Source organism: Tetranychus urticae, chromosome 1 (genome assembly GCF_039701765.1).
Source record: "Tetranychus urticae isolate SD_2017Ah chromosome 1, NJAU_TeUrti_SD_1.0, whole genome shotgun sequence".
Taxonomy (NCBI): Eukaryota; Metazoa; Arthropoda; class Arachnida; order Trombidiformes; family Tetranychidae; genus Tetranychus; species Tetranychus urticae.
Window position 1 is genome coordinate 18495451 of NC_142958.1, and position 22062 is coordinate 18517512.

Genomic DNA, 22062 nt, shown 5'->3' on the forward strand with positions numbered 1-22062 from the left:
TATTTTCTCTCTAAGAAATTATGCCATCTCACCTATCCACAGCCTCCACGACATTAACAACCACCGCAACCACTGTAGACACCACAACCAAAGAGTAAATAAGTTTTTTATCGTTTACGAAGGTTTTCAGTCACAACTCATCAATGGTTGATGCTAGGGCAATCCGTAAAATTGATATATCGGAGTTTTCAAAAAATGAGATCCTTTTATTTATTCAGATTTTTGAATCCAATTTTTGAATAATTCACTATTTATTTTTCTGTAAAGCCTTGAAAGTCACCAACAGTTTTTTGAGTAAAAAAATCAAATTTCTTGGAAAATAAAATTTACTTGATTCTTTGGTCTCCTTGTAAACACATAATATGATTCAAGTGAAATAGTTTCACCAAGTTCAACAGTTACCTGAAACTTTTGAACAACTGAGACAAGATAAAGGAATAATTGAAGAATGGCGAAACTTTCGCCTGGACAAACTCTTTTGCCCCCACTAAATGGTATCAAATATGAGGGTTTGACAGCTTTAGTCCCATCTTCACTCAGAAATCGTTCGGGAAAAAAGATATTTGGATTATCCCAAAGCTTAGGATCATGGTGAGTATACCATAAATTGAATACAACCAGACTATCTTTCGGTATCAAATTTCCGTCAATTTCAATATCTTTTGTTGCTCTTCTGAAAGGAGAAACAGGAACAATCGATGAGAACCTTAGGACTTCATAAATAAAGGCCATCGTAAGAGGCATCCTTAAACGATCCACAAAATCGGGCGGTTGGTCCAATCCAATTGTTTCTCTTATTTCATTTCTAATTTCATACTGATATTTTGGGTAAGTTACCAAGTACAAGAAAATCCAATGGAGAGTCAATGATATTGTATCTGATCCTGCTGTATAAAAAATGCTTGCATTTCTACGTAAAGTTGTGATATTAAAGGTTGATTTATCCTGTCTGGTTCCACTGTCCATCTCTTCGAGGAAACCATCGATGTAGTCCTTTATTTGGGAAGTTTCTTTGTTTTGTTGATGTGATTCAACCTCACTAAGAACATGGCCTTCAATAGCTGTAAACAATTGGCGCATTTTCTCAAGCTTTTGATAATCAAGGCGCACCAAAATTTTTGCCAACCAAGGAAGGAAAGTGGCTGCATTGAAGAAATGACCGAAATGATTAAGCTCTTCCAAAGCCTTGGACATTTCAATTGTTTTTGAATCACTATAGTCAAATCTGTGGCCAAATAAGAGGATTGAAATGTTATTTGAAACACTCATTGAAAGCAACTGGAAGATGTTGGATGGTTTACCATTGTGTCGCTTTATTTCTGTAATTAATGTTTTTATTTCATCTTTGATTTGATTTTCCATTTTTGTTTTACCCAGGCCAACATCGCGAAGCGTTTTAAGAGCAAGTCTACGGTGAGCTTTCCATGGTTCACCTGACATTTCAAAAAATGATGGAGCATCAATCACTTCTGGCAGGAAAACCTGATCAGGACGAGCGAGTAAATCATCACTTGCTAATGCTTTTTTGATTGACTTCCATTCATTGATTAAAATGACGTCAAATTGTCCACAAGCAAAGCTGCATATTGGTCCATATCGCTTGGTAAATTCATAAAATTGAAGGTGAGCATCCTGCTTTATAAATGGTAAATATCCCACAATTGGAAGGCCCCATGGACCGGGTGGAAGTTTACGAAGTCTTTGAATCAAATTAATGAAACAAGTAACCAGGAAAAGAGCAACACAAGTTAACAATAAATTGATTGAGCTTGAGTTGAGTTCAAGTCTATAACCCAACAAAACTAGCGCAGGCATTATAACCTCAACATTGACGATGATCTACAGTAACACCAATAATTATCAAAACTATGATCAATACTTGTTGGAATAATGAAAATAGACAATTTGTTTGTAGAGTTTGTATAAAATGTTTCGTCAGATATCCACTCAAGCTCAAATAGATTTGACATTGAATCTACTATTTTTGCTGCACCCTTACGATTATGTAATCATCATGAGAGTGCCTATTCTTTATAATTTTCCATGAGATTTTTGATCTGTCTAGAGATGAAGAGAATTGTTTTTATTAAGAAAATTGATACAAAAATAAAGCTCGACTCAAGAGAAGATGTATTACATATTACCTGTGTATGTATGATCTTTAAAGTGCAGTAAGGAATTATTACAAATCTTCAGTTTGATAGCAATTTGAAGAAACACTTTCGGTGAAATGATTATTTACAAATAACATAGAAGATCACTATCAAGCTTTAAATACATTATATTGTATATTACTAACGAGGGCACGTCTCAGGTGTCTCAATAATTTCGGGTCGAGACCATATACATTCGATAGAGCACAAAAAATTATGCATAGGGTTAACTTCTCCCGTTTCGGAAACTTTCGGATCACGAGTAAATTGAGGTCGAAAGACCAATTTTCACGAAAACATGCAAGTTCTTGAAATTTTACCCTATTTTTATTACATTTATTAGGTTTTCGGACCTGAAAAAATGATTGGAAATAATTAAAACTCTGTAAAATGTCATTTTAACCACTTTTAGCTGCATCAATAGTCAAAAAGTGTTGGTGGTGAAAGGAAAAAGTGTAATATGTACAAAACGTGGACATGGGCAACGCAAAGTAATTTTGTGAGGTACTTTGTGTATTCGGTTGAATAGTGTTGCACTAATACTATCGATACGAGTAATAGTATTGATATTTCACTGAGCAATACGTATCGATACTTTGAAAAACGGTATCGATACGAATTCGATACTTTTTTTAGTTGAAAGTTCAAATTAAATCAAGTTTTTGACTTGATTTAAACCCTTTGTCCTGAAAAATCTCTACTTTCTCAAGTATCGAACAATTAGAAACCCAGAATTTTTTCTTCAATTGAAAAGATTTCAATGAAGAAAGGTTGAGTTAAATCTTTTGATTGAATTTAACGCATCAAAGTTCTTAGATTCACTATCTGAATGTATTATTTGAACTTTACATTCATATTCTGAGTACCTAATATTAGCTCGGCAATAATACTTCCAATACTTAAACAATATTTTTGATATTTCAATACTTTCAATATATCAATACTCGGTCGACCAATACCAATATTATCAATCAATACTTCATGAAAGTATTGTGCATCTCTACGGTTGAATTCAATTTGTTTGTTGGACCATGAAACTTCCAAGGACTCCAACGATAATCATTTGCATCTTTTGACCGATGAACCATCGCAGTGATCACAGCCTGACTTGGCTTAACTTGGATTGAGAAATTGGCTTTTCCATATTTAGATAGAAATACTATTAAAATTAAAACACGAATTATTGATTGTAAATTGTGTGATGAATTGTGTTTCATGCCAGAATTGGAAACAATAGTTGAGTTTTGAATGTAGATTATCGAGGGCAGTTGAATCTCGATGGTCAAAGAAAGTCAATTGAAAGTTTAGTAGTAATAGATTATGAAATGTTAGATTTTCATCACATTTGATTCACGAGCGAGCGAACCCAAAAAGAAAATCGCAAATGTTCAATTCATAAAATGAATAATCAAAATCACAATTGAATAAATTGATAAAACTTGTGCTAAAATTTCTCGTGTTTAATCTCTGAAATAATCAACTCACTTGATTCAATGGATGATTGTTTCAATTATTCTGAACAGAAGCTTGAATCCACTTTTGTATTATGAATGAAGTTATTGATAATTGTATAATGCTAAATCTTGATAATGATATTGATCAATTCATGTCAGTGGTAGGAGATTTCACGATTAAAATAAAGCTTGGTGAATGAACTAACCTCTCCTGATAATATTTTGTCAAAGGTCACATTGGATCGACAGTTATTTTCTTGGAAAATGGTTTGCAATTCATGCACTAAACCTTTAGCTGCATAAATAGGTAATGCGTAATTATTGCGAAACGTAAGCTAATTATGATGTGAAGACGGAAAAAACAATTGATACTTGCACACCTTTGTCGGAAGTTGAGAATCGTATGATCAAACCTTGAGAGGGACTCGAATTTGTTTGTGTTTGTTTCATGTTTGAAGAACACTAAATGTCAATAAAAGAGAGAGAACATTGTAAGCAAACTCGTGTTCAAATTGCAAAACATTAACGCTTAATGCTAAGGAATTAATTTTTGCATAAAATTTAAATTGATTAGATAGACTCATAATTGAATTGAATTAAATAGACATAGAATAACAGTAGGAAAACCCATCTGAGAATATAAATGTATGATACAAATTCACTTTTTCCTGACCAGTCGAACATGGCTTAAAGATCAAGAAAATCAAGTAATGGTAAATTAATTGAACTACAGTAGTGGTTAGGGTTGAGTTAACAAAACAGGGCCAGAGTTAAGTTAATTTTCAGGTGTCGCCATCTCGGTAATAATTAGTTTTCAGAGAAACTAGACAACTGCAACGACAACAAATAGGAAACCTAACCTCAGAATTCAGATCTCTGAGAAATTGATAAAAATAGAGGCTGGTGAAAATGTAGAATCCGTATCGGATAACATTGGGAGAGGAACAAAAACTTTTTTTCATCAGGTTGATTGCTGATTGTTTGACCAGGATTTTATGCAAAACTTTGTCATCTGAGCAAATAGAGACCGGCTTTTTTCCACCACTTTTTTACCGTCTTTTCACCGTATTGTCGAACATATTGTCCACCTCTCAATCCAACAGAGCTACCAAATAAAGCAAATCAAACAACACCGCTTTTAAAGAGACTTTCCACATTGAAATTGTCCATAAATTGTCCATCACCTTAGAGTGACTTTTTTTCGTCACATTTTCAAACAAATCGTTCATAAGATCATCAACCACCCAGAACTCCGATTCTTGAAAAAATTATTTTCATGGTGTAAGGAAAAACAATCCATATTCAAAGCATTGTGTAGGTAAGCAAATTTTTTTTAGTTTAATGGCGTTATGGTTTATTGTTAAATGATTTATAAGTGCCAAAACTACAACTCTCGAGTTAAGAGTTACGAATTGATGAATTTTCAGGGGTAAGACAATTATCACGATTTGTGTAATTAAAGATTCTCTGATGCGCTTTCTCTTTGATAAATTCAGTTTGTGGAGTATTGTTGCTGACAAACAATTGTTAAAATTAGGAAATCAAAAATTGAAAATCAACATAAGACAAAACGAGAAGGCGTTGGGCTTATTGTGCTGCTCAGTTTCATCAGCTCTTATTCAAAGTTGCGAGACTGCTTATGATGATTGGAATATCTTGAGTTCTACTTTTGAACCAAAAGGGCTATCTCATAAGTATTATTTAAGGGATCGACTATTTGCTTTGAAATTCAAATATGATGAATCAATTATACTCAAGTAGACAAGTAGACAAGATTGCTGAGTTACAAGATATCTGGAGTCAGTTAAGTTTGACTGGTGAAGTTATATCTGACAACGAAACGTTATTACTATTTTGTCAAGTCAATTCTCTAATTTTGTCTCTTCAATCCAAATATTAGTTGCGGAAATGAAATTCAATGATTTACTTACTAAAGTCATTCAAGAAGAGTTTCGTTTGAAACAAGGTCAACAAGATAATGGTCGTAATGGTGAAATGAACAAAGCATTAGCTGTTTCTGGTAAATTGTCTGTTTTGAATGCAATGAAAAGGGACATATTAAGAAAAATTGTCCAGAATTAAAGGTCACTTTCGTTAAGACGGTCAATGAAAGTAACAATAAGGATAATAAAGTGCTAACTGTTACTCAAGATATTGATTGTTACAATGTGAAAATAGATTCTGGAGCAACAAAGCATATGACAGACAATATTAATTTATTGAAGGATTATGTTGAGCTTGAAAATGATTACGTTTATCAAGCTGACGGTACGGCTCTTAGAGTTGATGGTAAAGGTAGCATCGATATACCCACTATGATCAATGGCAAAACAAATTATTTCACTCTTTCAAATGTTTACTATTTACCAAAATTGACACAAAATTTAATTCCAGTTGGTCAAGCTGAAGCAAATGGTGCTAAGTTCATCTTCAAAAACGGTAAATGCAACATTTATCTAAATGATGAATTATTAGTAACTGGAGAAAGACGATCAAATCTGTTGAAGGGTAGAGTTACCCAAGATAAATTAATTTCATTTTGCTTTGGATCCTGATAAAGTATTCAAATACATAAATATCCATACTTTTCATTTTGTAATTTTTCATTAATCCCTTTCTTCTTTTTGTTTGTAAAATTGTCAATGGAGACACAGTTTCCTTTCTTCATTTGTCTTCCTTTTTTCTTAAAGTTTCAAAACCTTCCATTTCCTCCCGTTAACAGTAGTATATATTGAGACAATTTTGCCATTTTGGTTTATGTTCAATTTCTGATCATCTTTATGTTCATTTTTACTGTTTAATCTATGATTTAATTACTGTTTAAATTACTTATTAATCAAGTTCTGATTACTCCTGGTATTGGAATAGCAAGTCGGTTTAATCCCGTCCTGCTCTTGAATTAATAAAGTTTCCTAAAATTTGTTAGTTCTAAGTTAAAGTATTCACATACTTATTACTCAATGTGTTTCAACTATTAGTTTGCTTTAAAACGCGATAGTTCATTGTTTGTGCCAGTCTTGTTTTGACCTTAATTAGCTATTTCTAGCTGTGTGGTAAAGTATTCAAATACTTGTGGTTTCGGACTTGGAATCTTGTGTTAGACACACTTCACAAGTCTACTTGTTCTGGTCGGATGGTGGTTAAGATTTTGGTAAATCTTTGGTTAGGATTGTTATCCTAAAAGTAAACTAAAGTAAAACGAGTTGTAATTGATAGTTCGAGGTGATCCTAAAAGAATCTGAATTTCAGGATTGGAGAGGCTGAATAATCTTCTGTTTTGTGTTAATTGTTTGAATCTGAATGCAACTTTAATTTGATTCAACAAATGAATAACTCTTCCTTTCACTGTATTCTTTGAACTGTTAAGCTATATCTCAAAAGACACAAAAGTCAAATGTCGTTTTTATGGGAAAAACAAATGATAATCATGGTGATATTAACTTATGGCATCTAGGATTTGGTCATTCCAATTTTGATAGCTTGAATCATATTATCAAAATGGTTTAGTTGAAGGGATTGTAGCTGATGGTAAGCAAAATGGTATATGTTTTGGTTGTTTGAAAGGAAAAATGACCAGAGGTTCATTTACCAGTAGATCAAGGGTAAAAACCAAACCAGTTTTGGACATAATTTATTCAGATATTTGTGGACCGATTAAAGTACCTTCATTCAGTGGTAAGAAATATTTCTTGACGTTTATTGACGATTGGTCGAATTGGGTTGAAGTTGTACCAATATCTGAAAGGAAAGAGGCATTTGAAATGTATAAACAATTTGAGGCTCTTGTTACAGTACAACATGGTAAACCTATTGAATGTTTCAGATCTGACAATGCACTTGAATATACATCCAATTATTTCGAAAATCATCTGAAAGAAAAAGGTACTCGACATGAGACATCGATTCCTTACTATCATGAGCAAAATGGTGTCGCTGAACGAATGAACAGAACAATCAGGGAAATGACATCTATTGTTGATGAGAAGATGAAAAATGTACCTTACAATAGTGCTGTTGGCGCTTTGATCTATTTTTCAACATGTACTCGTCCAAATGTATCTGTTTCAATAGGAAAACTGAGTCAATTTTTGGCTAATCCATCGCACACATTGGGAAGCAGTGAAACGCATATATAAATACCTAAAAGGTACACAAAATTATGGTTTACTCTTTAAAAAGAGGGAAAATGTGAATCTTATTGGTTATTCTGATGCAAGTTTTGCTGATGATGTTAACGATAGAAAGAGTACGAGTGGAGTTGTAGTTTTTTTAATGATAATTTAGTTTTATGGTTATCAAAGAAGCAATCTTCAGTTGCTCTATCAAATCCGGAGGCAGAATATGTCGCGTTAGTTGAATGTGTCAAATAATGTGGTTTCGGTCATTTTTAGATGAACTTGGTTTTGATATTAACGGCCCAACTAAAATATTTTAAGTCAATCAAGCTGCCATTGCACTCAGTAAGGATTCAGTAAACCAGTCCAGATCAAAACATATCGATATTAAGCATAATTTAATTCGTGAAAAGGTTAATTCTAATTTAACCAAAATCGTTCACAGACGAACAGATGAAATGTTAGCTGATTTGTTGACCAAACCTCTGCCTAGAGAATTGTGCAATAAATTCAGATCGGCTATCGGAACGGCTATAGTTGAAGAAACTTGAACAATGATGATTACCTGAGTGGGAGAAATAGCAAATATGGAGTCAGTCAATATTGTTGCTTCATTACTATCTTCCCAAACGATGCAAAAAGAGCACCTAAATCTCACTTCATTTTTTACTTGATTGTATTTTCAATTTCTTTAAGTACATAGGTCTGATGTATGCAAATTATCGAGCCAAATTTTAAGACTATGAGCAGTTGCTTTTTCTTTAATTGTAACGTGAAATAGAATTTAGTTTTCTTTGTTCATTTGTTTCGTAAATTCATCAAATTTCAATTTGCTTCTTCTCGTTTTTTGACATTATTCTTTCCTCTTTTGCTCAGGCACAATTGGCCTGAATCATTTACTTATGTTGAATTCAAATTCAGATGCTTATTTGGTTACTTTTACTCACAACTTTTACTTGACAATTTTTTCAGTTCACTTGTGAAATTAAATTTTCAAATTCTTTTTGTTATTGAGTATATTGTGATTAAATAGACCTTATACAATCTATAAGATTTCTGGCATTCTTGGCTTTTCACCATAAAGAGCTGATTCCAAATTATATTTAACATCCTTTAAAAGGTATTTCAATATTTCTTTTTCTTCCATTTTGCATTTGACTTTATGCAAATTGATTAGTATGTGATTTCTTTTAACATTTCTAACCGGAAGAAGCATAGAAAATGAAGGGAAAATAAAAATCAATTTGCAATTAGAGTAAATTAAATCAATTTATTGAATGATTTTGATAATTTTTTAAATTCTGAAATAAAATTGACTAAAAGTCAGAAGTCAATGCTCAGTATAGCAAATATCATTATTCTTATGAATATATCAATATCTATAGCTTCAAATCGGTGTCAGAATAAATCAACCCATTGATGGCGCAGTTACGTATTGATCATTAACCAAATAGCGACCATACTTGTCAGATGTTCCCCAATTTAGAGTAGTACCATATTTGTCAGTAAACGGTCCACTAGCAGGTGTTTGTCCTGAAACAGAACCAAACATAGCGATGAGAGCCACCAAGAAAACAGAGGATACAATTTTAATCAATTGCATTTTTACTTTTTTAATGAGTTTTGAAAGAATTGCGAGATCACTTAATTACTATTTAGAATTTAATCTGCAACTGATATCGTTTCAATTTAATCCATTCCCTTTTATACTACTCTTTCAAACATAAAAACGTCCAGGTGCGTTTGTTTAATTACTCAAATATATGTATGAAGATGACATGTTACTTTAGTCATCGGATGAATTGGTTAGTAAAAAATAAAATGCATAATGGATTAATGGATAAATGCAAAGTAAGCTAATTATGCAATGATAACAGAAAAAAAGTTTGATTGTACACCTTTCTAGGAAGTTAAGCATCTTGTGATCAAAGCAGTTCCTCTCAAGGTTTTCTCATGTGTTAAAAACATTAAATGTCATTTAGGGTGATTAAAGCTGAAAAATATTTTATAGCAGTTGAAAATGAATAGTTTTGTAACAAATCGAATATCATTTGACAGAAGAACGATTTGAAAATTGTTAATACATTAAATTACAATAAAATACATTGCAAGACAATAAATTGAAATTCTATGAATTAAAAATTGAACCTCTATCCAATGAGTTTCAAATATTTACAAGACTTTGCCTAGTAATTTTGTCTCACTTTAGTTGGCATTTAATGTTTAACACATACATGATGCTACTCTTTTACGTTGTTTCAAAAAGTTTAATAAATATTTCCATATAGCTCTTATAAGGTGAAATTGATTCAGTTCTCTTCCAGTTATTCCTCTAAGAATATCCCTGCACAACTCACAACTCTATACAGTCAATTCAACTTCAATTCCTCAAAGAATATTTCCAATTAACTCTCAGCTTCCGAAACTGATTCCAACTTATAATTTAAACTTAAAATTTACTGAACTTTACTGTGGTCATTGGATAAATTGGTTAGTTAAAAATCAAATTGATTAGTATGTGATTTCTTTTAACATTTCTAACCGGAAGAAGCATAGAAAATGAAGGGAAAATAAAAATCAATTTGCAATTAGAGTAAATTAAATCAATTTATTGAATGATTTTGATAATTTTTTAAATTCTGAAATAAAATTGACTAAAAGTCAGAAGTTATCTGGCTCAATAATTCATTACTGATATCGACGAACTAAGACGTTGTAAAGATGGCTTGATTGGATGTAAAAGCAGTAAAGCAAGTTGATGGTACATGGACGATTTATAGATGAAAATAGAATTATGTGTAGCAAGATATTACTACACATTGTCTCACATACGGGGCTGTCGAGTCAACAGCAAATAATTACGAGAGGTCTTTCGGTTGTAACTGATTTCAATAGTTAATATTTCGATGCGTAAATACAAGTGCTGTGTACGCTTTTGATTTCTTATCCCATCCAGATCCGACCTTAATTGAATATGAGCTTGTGGTAAACAGAAATCTTACAAACAAACGCAAGAACAGTACTATCGAAACTTTACAAAATCTATCAGCTGTTACCCACTCATATATGACACAGTTAGTGATTTTTAAATCTTGAAAAGTAAGATCAAAGTTACTTTTTCCTTCAAGAGCCAACGAATGGCTGGTTCAAACATCTATGGAGTTATGCAAATATGTAGTATGCGAATTAGAACAATTTCACGTTTATTCAGACTAGTTTAGCTTATTTTGTGCGAAACTAGGCTCATTGTCATTTTGAACTCTGCAAAACGAACTGAAATTCAGAGTGTTTTAATTTATGCACAATTTAACACAGATAACTTTTGCTTCTTTTATTGGCGTTAAGAGTTAAACATGAGAAAGCCTTGAACAGCACTGTGTTTGATCATGCGTTTCTTAACTTTCGAGAAAGGTGTGAAAGCAGCAACTATTTTTTCCGTCCTAGCATGATAAGCCTACATTTTGCATTAATTGTTTGCAAATTGGTTACCAAGGAACTTTATGTGACGACCAGAACCATCAAAGCTTTGAGTCTAAATATTTAGAGAATGATAGCCCCTACAATCATTAGATTTTCTCAAATACTGTTATGAATGCATTTCATCTTCAAGTCGCTAAATTTCCTAGTCTTAATTGTCAAATTCAATTAACTTAACTTGTACCAAAAATTCTCCGCACAGGTTACAAGAGGAAAACCAAAATTTTGCACTTACATAAAAGCGTTTCTGAGATTAAAAGATTGAATGGATTGATGGATGGCTTCAGAGCAGTTTAATGCCAAACCAACAAAAAGAACAATTTTCCTGCAAGAATATAATTATACTCTTATAAATCCGGAAATAAATAAAAAAATTTTAGTACCGAATCAGAAAAAAAGCTTAGCTGATCCATTAGCAACTTACCTATCAGGTAAAATCCAGTCCAAGATTTAGTACTAAATGGTGAAGTTGTCCGATTCAGAGTCAGCACTAACTCACTAATGAGACAGAAATTGAATTAATCAGAATTATTAATAGAGCTGATAGTGAGTATTTGAATACTCGATTATTCGAATATTTTTTAACGTGAATAGAATATTATTCGAGTGTTTCAGATAATCGAATACTTGTATTCGAATATTTAGTGAATTTGAAATTTTTTACAGTTTTTTTGACCAATTTCTGTCCAATTTTCTGTCCAGTTTTTGTTAACTTTTATGGTTTTTCTCTTGCTTTAATCACATGCGAATATTCAATACTCACTCAATTCCAGTGTTACCAAATAGAATTTAATAATAATAGTTATCATAGTTATTATAATTGGGTTTGAATGCGTATCATCAAGGAAGCCGTTGGTCGATTACGCGAAATAAATTTTCATTATTCCATTCAGAATCATTCTTTTATTTGCGTGTTTAATAAGTTAAACAATGGTAACATTTACATTTTCCAGGACATGGTCAACGCAAAGTAATTTTGTGAGGTACTTTGTGTATTCTGTTGAATCCAATTTGTTTGTTGGATCATGAAACTTCCAGGGACTCCAACGATAATCATTTGCATCTTTTGACCGATGAACCATCGCAGTGATCACAGCCTGACTTGGCTTAACTTGGATTGAGAAATTGGCTCTTTCATAAGTAGACCAGGATTCATTCGATCGAGGATAGAAATACTGTTAAAATAAAAGGAAACACGAATTATTGATTGTGAATGAATGTGTTAAAAAACCAGGGATGAATTGTGTTTCATGCTACAATTAGAGACAATAGTTGAGTTTTTAATGTAGATTATGAAGGGCGATTGAACCTCGATGATCAGATGAAGTCAACTGGAAAGTGTAGTAACAGAATAGTAGTAGTTAATAGAATATGGAATGTTGAATTTTCATGTCAGATTCAGATTGAGCGAAGCCAAAAAGAAAATCACAAATATTCAATTCATCAAATGGAATAATCCAAACCACAATTGAATAAATTGATAAAACTTGTGCTAAAATTTCTTATGTTAAATCTCTGAAATAATCAACTCACTTGATTCAATGAATGATTGTTTCAATTATTCTGAACAGAAGCTTAAATTCACTTTTGTATCATGGATAAAGTTATTGCTAATCGTATAATGCTAAATCTTGATAATGATAATACTCAATTTATGTAAGTGGTAGGAGATGCAACGATTGAAAGAAAGCTTGGTGAATGAACTAACCTCTCCTGATAATATTTTGTCAAAGGTTACATTGGATCCGCAGTTATTTTCTTGGAAAATGGTTTGCAATTCATGCACTAAACCTTTAGCTGCATAAATAGGCCAATATCTAATAGTAGGATTGACCCCAACTCTTCCATTACAGGCACAGTAATCTTGGCTGATGTTAGCATCTTCACAGGTCCGACTAATAGGAATTTCTTCGCGAAAAAGTGAATATGCAACTGGAATTTTTGTGCGAGTTCCAACTGGTTTGAATAGACCTGAAGAGGGATAAAACAAGAGAAAGGACTTGTATCACAAATCATGGTTAATCTAGATGAATAATCGAATCGGTCATTTTCCACAACAAAAATACCAGTCAAATGAGACATTTTATAATCTGATAGTGTTCAAATTAAAAGTTTAAGCAATTGAAAAGTTTATTACCCTGAGCTGTGTCAAGCAATATCTGATGAATATCATACCAACTTGTCAGTCGATCTTCATTTAATGATAGATATTTCCTCAAATGAGGATACTTTGAGTCCAAAGAGTCTGGAATTCTAATGGCGAAAAATGGAAGACTTCCTTCAACTCGGGCATATGGAGTTTCTATCTGATCACCCCAAGGCTTCACCCATCTACCCATTCTAGGCCCATGATCACCCATAAAGATAACAATTGAATTGTTCAGAACTGAAGGTGACAAAGAGTGTAGAAAGTCTGCCACAGGTTGATCAACCATTTGGAAATTATTGAAGTCATCATGGGTCATTTGGCTGTGAAAGGCATATAAAAAGTAAGGCTTCTGTTGGCGATTGATCACATCTTCGGCAAATTTGGAACACATGGTTAAAAAGAGTTCTAATTTGCTTCCAGCTTTCTCAAAACAATAGCGCAAAGGGTTATCCCAATTATCGAACAAGTTACCAGTTCCATTTGGATACATGTGTACCCAATATTCAACTGGATAAAAATCTACTGGAGGATCACGGAAGCCTCGACTGTAAAACGAGAAAAGACCAAGCATTGGCTGATCCTCTAAGAAACTTGTTACATATCCAGAGTTCTTGAAGGTATCCCAAATGTAAGGCAATTGATGATCCCAGGTAATTCCTGAATAATAAGAAGCTACTTCATCAGTGATTGTCCTTCCAGCAAGCAAAGCCATTGAATTGGGAAAAGAGTTTTCTTCAACTCGATTTAAACCCTTAAGATGTTGAAAGTTACCAATATCGTGCATCGCTTGATTGATGGCAGGCATAAAGCGTTGGTAGCTCAAGCGACTCAGAGATTCAACCACTAAAATTATTACGGAGGGATGTAAGTCATTATTAGTTAATGGCACTTGTTTGAATGTAGGAACATGGAAATGGACATTGCGATAGATAACTTGTTTTGTTTTTTGATCGATACAGCTAGTGTTTACAACATTTGCATCGTTTCCAAATTGAACACCATCGGTTGGAGGAATCACTTGCACAGGGCCATAAGAAACACTCGAATCAGATCCATTTCGATATACCCATGAGTAGTAACAATCAATATCCTCATCGATATCATCTGGGATTTGGATGACCAAACGATTGTCTGAGCTAATAACAGTCAACTCGGTTGATTGCTCACAATGAAAAGATGCATTGAAGATGTAAGGCAATATTACCGGATCAAATGGATCAATTTCAGGTAATACGCATCCAGGATTAGAAAGCTTTGCATGCTCATTTTCATCGGTATTGTTGACCACTTGAGGATAACAGACGTTTTTCTTGAAAACCTGTGTGACAGTATTATACGTGGAAATGTTGATAATCAACAAAACTGCAGCTAAGATTAAACATATTATACTGAAAAGAATCTGTATCTTACTCCTACTCATGATAAGCTGAAAAGTGTAGAAACTAGGTTTAGGTTTTAGGTTACTTTAAACATTTGCAGGAATTTGTTTTGCACAATAAATACTGAAATTAATTTACCCGATTTATTCTCACAATTTTCATTATATGAGCATCAATAAGCAGAAAAATCTCATAAGTACATCATATTTTCATCATCAAGTCACAGAAACATAGGAAACACATAAACATGTTTCTCGTGCTATCGCTGTTTAAATAGTAAAAGTTTTATTTTACGGCAAACTTAATAGCAAATTCCGATAACAGAAGCTAGCAGTCATGTGAACAAACAAACATCTGAGTAATAATTGATTATTTAATGTCAATGTTAAAATTTAAAATTCGTTTGAGTGTTTATTTCAATGGTAACATTTACATTTTCAGGACATGGTCAACGTAAATTAATTTTTGAGATACTTTGTGATTTCTGTAGATTACAATTTCTCATGAAAAACATTTAGCTGATACGACTTTTGATGCCTAACCGGTAAATACACTTTTTGTGAAATAAAACTCTGTTTCAGTTATTATAAAAGGATAACTTCGATCTTTAGTTAAGCCAACTGCTTTCTGTTACCATAAGAGTTAGCGATATCTCGTAAGAAAATGGTTGAACTTTTCTGAAAATTCAATATGCGATAGTAGAATAGTGTAGCTTTGGTATCTGAGACATACAAAATGAAAAAAAAACAAAGGTCAATTCACAATCATCGCTCAAACTCGGAAGAGAAAAAAGAATTTGAAAATTTCTTCTTCATACAGATTAAACTCTTATGAACACAAAAAAATTTGTGAGACTAACTCAGGTGTCTCTTGAAATGATTAACATGATTAACAATATTCAACATCTTTAAACACAGTTAGCAAAGCAATATGAAGCCATAACCTGCATAATATTTTTGTTCAAGTCTCGAAATTTAGGTTGCTGAAAAATTTGTGTTCAAACAGGTTTGAAGAAAAATACAGAATCCGTATCTCTCACTATTGACTTCTATAATGAATTTATCCGATGGTTTTCTTCTCTTTTTGTGGTCTTATTCGCGTCAATTGTACACCTTTTTAATAAATTTAAATTCAATGTAAAACAAACAAAACTGCCTTTTTTAGTTAATGCGTCAAAGTGTTTTAATTTACAAACAAGTTTGATTAGTAATGTTTTCTCCCCCTCTTATTGACAATAGATGTTTTTAAACCATGATGAGACCTTGAGAGAGGACCGTTTGATCATACGATACTTCACTTCCGAAATGGTTATAAAGTTAGTGATGTAATGCTTCAAAGAGTAGTATAAAAGAAAATGAATTCAAATGAAAATACATCAGTTGAAGATTAAATTCTAAATAGTAATTAAGTGATCTCTCAATTCTTTAAAACTGTTTAAAAAAAGTAAAAATGCAATTGATTAAAATTGTATTCTCTGTCTTTTTAGTAGCTATCATTGCTATGTTTGGGTCTGTTGAAGGACAGACTCTTAGTCCTGCAGCTTTTGGGACTGCAACTGCAGATCAATATGGTACTATCCGTGATTCGTCCGGTGCTGTGATATACCTTGATATGACAACTCCTAGCATGGACAGCGTCACGATGGCAAAAATGGCAAAAATGTAAGACTCGTGGCTACTATTGAATAGCGTCAAGATGAAATTTGGTACATTTATAGGTATTATCAGTAGAGCAAAAGTTTTATTACCCAATAAATCAACCAATTTCTTCTGTTTATTAATAATCAAAAGCATTGTTGCAGAATTTAAAAAATTATACAAATTTATTCAATAAAGTTGATTTTATTTAGCCAAATTGCAAAAGGCAAATTTATCTGTTTTGCTCTTCATTTTATATGCTTCGTTAAATTGAAAAGTTTTGTATGCGATCGGTTTGCATTCTTATTTTATTCAAACTAATCAATTTATGATCAACGACGCGTAGTGAAACGCAGTGAAGATTTTAACTCAGCTTAGCCATTTTGAAAATTGCCTTTTAATTTATTTCTTCACGGCTTTATAGCAAATTCCGATAACAGAAGCTAGCAGTCATGTGAACAAACAAAAATCTGAGTAATAATTGATTATTTAATGTCAATGTTAAAATTTAAAATTCGTTTGAGTGTTTATTTCAATGGTAACATTTACATTTTCAGGACATGGTCAACGTAAATTAATTTTTGAGATACTTTGTGATTTCTGTAGATTACAATTTCTCATGAAAAACATTTAGCTGATACGACTTTTGATGACTAACCGGTAAATACACTTTTTGTGAAATAAAACTCTGTTTCAGTTATTATAAAAGGATAACTTCGATCTTTAGTTAAGCCAACTGCTTTCTGTTACCATAAGAGTTAGCGATATCTCGTAAGAAAATGGTTGAACTTTTCTGAAAATTCAATATGCGATAGTAGAATAGTGTAGCTTTGGTATCTGAGACATACAAAATGAAAAAAAAACAAAGGTCAATTCACAATCATCGCTCAAACTCGGAAGAGAAAAAAGAATTTGAAAATTTCTTCTTCATACAGATTAAACTCTTATGAACACAAAAAAATTTGTGAGACTAACTCAGGTGTCTCTTGAAATGATTAACTTTATGCAAATTGATTAGTATGTGATTTCTTTTAACATTTCTAACCGGAAGAAGCATAGAAAATGAAGGGAAAATAAAAATCAATTTGCAATTAGAGTAAATTAAATCAATTTATTGAATGATTTTGATAATTTTTTAAATTCTGAAATAAAATTGACTAAAAGTCAGAAGTCAATGCTCAGTATAGCAAATATCATTATTCTTATGAATATATCAATATCTATAGCTTCAAATCGGTGTCAGAATAAATCAACCCATTGATGGCGCAGTTACGTATTGATCATTAACCAAATAGCGACCATACTTGTCAGATGTTCCCCAATTTAGAGTAGTACCATATTTGTCAGTAAACGGTCCACTAGCAGGTGTTTGTCCTGAAACAGAACCAAACATAGCGATGAGAGCCACCAAGAAAACAGAGGATACAATTTTAATCAATTGCATTTTTACTTTTTTAATGAGTTTTGAAAGAATTGAGAGATCACTTAATTACTATTTAGAATTTAATCTGCAACTGATATCGTTTCAATTTAATCCATTCCCTTTTATACTACTCTTTCAAACATAAAAACGTCCAGGTGCGTTTGTTTAATTACTCAAATATATGTATGAAGATGACATGTTACTTTAGTCATCGGATGAATTGGTTAGTAAAAAATAAAATGCATAATGGATTAATGGATAAATGCAAAGTAAGCTAATTATGCAATGATAACAGAAAAAAAGTTTGATTGTACACCTTTCTAGGAAGTTAAGCATCTTGTGATCAAAGCAGTTCCTCTCAAGGTTTTCTCATGTGTTAAAAACATTAAATGTCATTTAGGGTGATTAAAGCTGAAAAATATTTTATAGCAGTTGAAAATGAATAGTTTTGTAACAAATCGAATATCATTTGACAGAAGAACGATTTGAAAATTGTTAATACATTAAATTACAATAAAATACATTGCAAGACAATAAATTGAAATTCTATGAATTAAAAATTGAACCTCTATCCAATGAGTTTCAAATATTTACAAGACTTTGCCTAGTAATTTTGTCTCACTTTAGTTGGCATTTAATGTTTAACACATACATGATGCTACTCTTTTACGTTGTTTCAAAAAGTTTAATAAATATTTCCATATAGCTCTTATAAGGTGAAATTGATTCAGTTCTCTTCCAGTTATTCCTCTAAGAATATCCCTGCACAACTCACAACTCTATACAGTCAATTCAACTTCAATTCCTCAAAGAATATTTCCAATTAACTCTCAGCTTCCGAAACTGATTCCAACTTATAATTTAAACTTAAAATTTACTGAACTTTACTGTGGTCATTGGATAAATTGGTTAGTTAAAAATCAAATTGATTAGTATGTGATTTCTTTTAACATTTCTAACCGGAAGAAGCATAGAAAATGAAGGGAAAATAAAAATCAATTTGCAATTAGAGTAAATTAAATCAATTTATTGAATGATTTTGATAATTTTTTAAATTCTGAAATAAAATTGACTAAAAGTCAGAAGTTATCTGGCTCAATAATTCATTACTGATATCGACGAACTAAGACGTTGTAAAGATGGCTTGATTGGATGTAAAAGCAGTAAAGCAAGTTGATGGTACATGGACGATTTATAGATGAAAATAGAATTATGTGTAGCAAGATATTACTACACATTGTCTCACATACGGGGCTGTCGAGTCAACAGCAAATAATTACGAGAGGTCTTTCGGTTGTAACTGATTTCAATAGTTAATATTTCGATGCGTAAATACAAGTGCTGTGTACGCTTTTGATTTCTTATCCCATCCAGATCCGACCTTAATTGAATATGAGCTTGTGGTAAACAGAAATCTTACAAAGAATTGAGAGATCACTTAATTACTATTTAGAATTTAATCTGCAACTGATATCGTTTCAATTTAATCCATTCCCTTTTATACTACTCTTTCAAACATAAAAACGTCCAGGTGCGTTTGTTTAATTACTCAAATATATGTATGAAGATGACATGTTACTTTAGTCATCGGATGAATTGGTTAGTAAAAAATAAAATGCATAATGGATTAATGGATAAATGCAAAGTAAGCTAATTATGCAATGATAACAGAAAAAAAGTTTGATTGTACACCTTTCTAGGAAGTTAAGCATCTTGTGATCAAAGCAGTTCCTCTCAAGGTTTTCTCATGTGTTAAAAACATTAAATGTCATTTAGGGTGATTAAAGCTGAAAAATATTTTATAGCAGTTGAAAATGAATAGTTTTGTAACAAATCGAATATCATTTGACAGAAGAACGATTTGAAAATTGTTAATACATTAAATTACAATAAAATACATTGCAAGACAATAAATTGAAATTCTATGAATTAAAAATTGAACCTCTATCCAATGAGTTTCAAATATTTACAAGACTTTGCCTAGTAATTTTGTCTCACTTTAGTTGGCATTTAATGTTTAACACATACATGATGCTACTCTTTTACGTTGTTTCAAAAAGTTTAATAAATATTTCCATATAGCTCTTATAAGGTGAAATTGATTCAGTTCTCTTCCAGTTATTCCTCTAAGAATATCCCTGCACAACTCACAACTCTATACAGTCAATTCAACTTCAATTCCTCAAAGAATATTTCCAATTAACTCTCAGCTTCCGAAACTGATTCCAACTTATAATTTAAACTTAAAATTTACTGAACTTTACTGTGGTCATTGGATAAATTGGTTAGTTAAAAATCAAATTGATTAGTATGTGATTTCTTTTAACATTTCTAACCGGCATTTAATGTTTAACACATACATGATGCTACTCTTTTACGTTGTTTCAAAAAGTTTAATAAATATTTCCATATAGCTCTTATAAGGTGAAATTGATTCAGTTCTCTTCCAGTTATTCCTCTAAGAATATCCCTGCACAACTCACAACTCTATACAGTCAATTCAACTTCAATTCCTCAAAGAATATTTCCAATTAACTCTCAGCTTCCGAAACTGATTCCAACTTATAATTTAAACTTAAAATTTACTGAACTTTACTGTGGTCATTGGATAAATTGGTTAGTTAAAAATCAAATTGATTAGTATGTGATTTCTTTTAACATTTCTAACCGGAAGAAGCATAGAAAATGAAGGGAAAATAAAAATCAATTTGCAATTAGAGTAAATTAAATCAATTTATTGAATGATTTTGATAATTTTTTAAATTCTGAAATAAAATTGACTAAAAGTCAGAAGTCAATGCTCAGTATAGCAAATATCATTATTCTTATGAATATATCAATATCTATAGCTTCAAATCGGTGTCAGAATAAATCAACCCATTGATGGCGCAGTTACGTATTGATCATTAACCAAATAGCGACCATACTTGTCAGATGTTCCCCAATTTAGAGTAGTACCATATTTGTCAGTAAACGGTCCACTAGCAGGTGTTTGTCCTGAAACAGAACCAAACATAGCGATGAGAGCCACCAAGAAAACAGAGGATACAATTTTAATCAATTGCATTTTTACTTTTTTAATGAGTTTTGAAAGAATTGAGAGATCACTTAATTACTATTTAGAATTTAATCTGCAACTGATATCGTTTCAATTTAATCCATTCCCTTTTATACTACTCTTTCAAACATAAAAACGTCCAGGTGCGTTTGTTTAATTACTCAAATATATGTATGAAGATGACATGTTACTTTAGTCATCGGATGAATTGGTTAGTAAAAAATAAAATGCATAATGGATTAATGGATAAATGCAAAGTAAGCTAATTATGCAATGATAACAGAAAAAAAGTTTGATTGTACACCTTTCTAGGAAGTTAAGCATCTTGTGATCAAAGCAGTTCCTCTCAAGGTTTTCTCATGTGTTAAAAACATTAAATGTCATTTAGGGTGATTAAAGCTGAAAAATATTTTATAGCAGTTGAAAATGAATAGTTTTGTAACAAATCGAATATCATTTGACAGAAGAACGATTTGAAAATTGTTAATACATTAAATTACAATAAAATACATTGCAAGACAATAAATTGAAATTCTATGAATTAAAAATTGAACCTCTATCCAATGAGTTTCAAATATTTACAAGACTTTGCCTAGTAATTTTGTCTCACTTTAGTTGGCATTTAATGTTTAACACATACATGATGCTACTCTTTTACGTTGTTTCAAAAAGTTTAATAAATATTTCCATATAGCTCTTATAAGGTGAAATTGATTCAGTTCTCTTCCAGTTATTCCTCTAAGAATATCCCTGCACAACTCACAACTCTATACAGTCAATTCAACTTCAATTCCTCAAAGAATATTTCCAATTAACTCTCAGCTTCCGAAACTGATTCCAACTTATAATTTAAACTTAAAATTTACTGAACTTTACTGTGGTCATTGGATAAATTGGTTAGTTAAAAATCAAATTGATTAGTATGTGATTTCTTTTAACATTTCTAACCGGAAGAAGCATAGAAAATGAAGGGAAAATAAAAATCAATTTGCAATTAGAGTAAATTAAATCAATTTATTGAATGATTTTGATAATTTTTTAAATTCTGAAATAAAATTGACTAAAAGTCAGAAGTTATCTGGCTCAATAATTCATTACTGATATCGACGAACTAAGACGTTGTAAAGATGGCTTGATTGGATGTAAAAGCAGTAAAGCAAGTTGATGGTACATGGACGATTTATAGATGAAAATAGAATTATGTGTAGCAAGATATT

At 31.7% G+C, this 22062-nt stretch overlaps 2 protein-coding genes across 2 annotated transcripts; both read right to left on the reverse strand.

Moving 5' to 3' along the window:
• Positions 1 to 227: 227 nt before the first annotated feature.
• On the reverse strand, positions 228 to 2132 carry LOC107359083 (cytochrome P450 2J4-like). The gene has a single exon (XM_015925530.3). The coding sequence runs from the start codon at positions 1813 to 1815 to the stop codon at positions 304 to 306; it is 1512 nt and encodes a 503-aa protein (XP_015781016.2). The 5' UTR covers positions 1816 to 2132; the 3' UTR covers positions 228 to 303.
• Positions 2133 to 12087: 9955 nt separating this feature from the next.
• Positions 12088 to 14994, reverse strand: LOC107359315 (uncharacterized). The gene is made up of 3 exons (XM_015925801.3): positions 13337 to 14994; positions 12908 to 13170; positions 12088 to 12374 (listed from the first exon to the last, which is right to left on the reverse strand). Exons 1-3 carry the CDS (start codon positions 14766 to 14768, stop codon positions 12123 to 12125), a joined length of 1947 nt encoding a protein of 648 aa, XP_015781287.1. The 5' UTR covers positions 14769 to 14994; the 3' UTR covers positions 12088 to 12122.
• Between the last annotated feature and the right edge of the window lie 7068 nt (positions 14995 to 22062).

Excerpts from the sequence above, each read along its gene's own strand:
- LOC107359083 (XM_015925530.3), bottom strand. The coding sequence starts at position 1,815 with ATGCCTGCGCTAGTTTTGTTGGGTTATAGACTTGAACTCAACTCAAGC.
- LOC107359315 (XM_015925801.3), bottom strand. The coding sequence starts at position 14,768 with ATGAGTAGGAGTAAGATACAGATTCTTTTCAGTATAATATGTTTAATC. Across the intron at positions 13,171-13,336 it reads ATTGCTTGACACAGCTCAGG|GTCTATTCAAACCAGTTGGA; the intron begins GTAATAAACTTT and ends ATCCCTCTTCAG. Across the intron at positions 12,375-12,907 it reads ACAAAATATTATCAGGAGAG|TATTTCTATCCTCGATCGAA; the intron begins GTTAGTTCATTC and ends TTATTTTAACAG.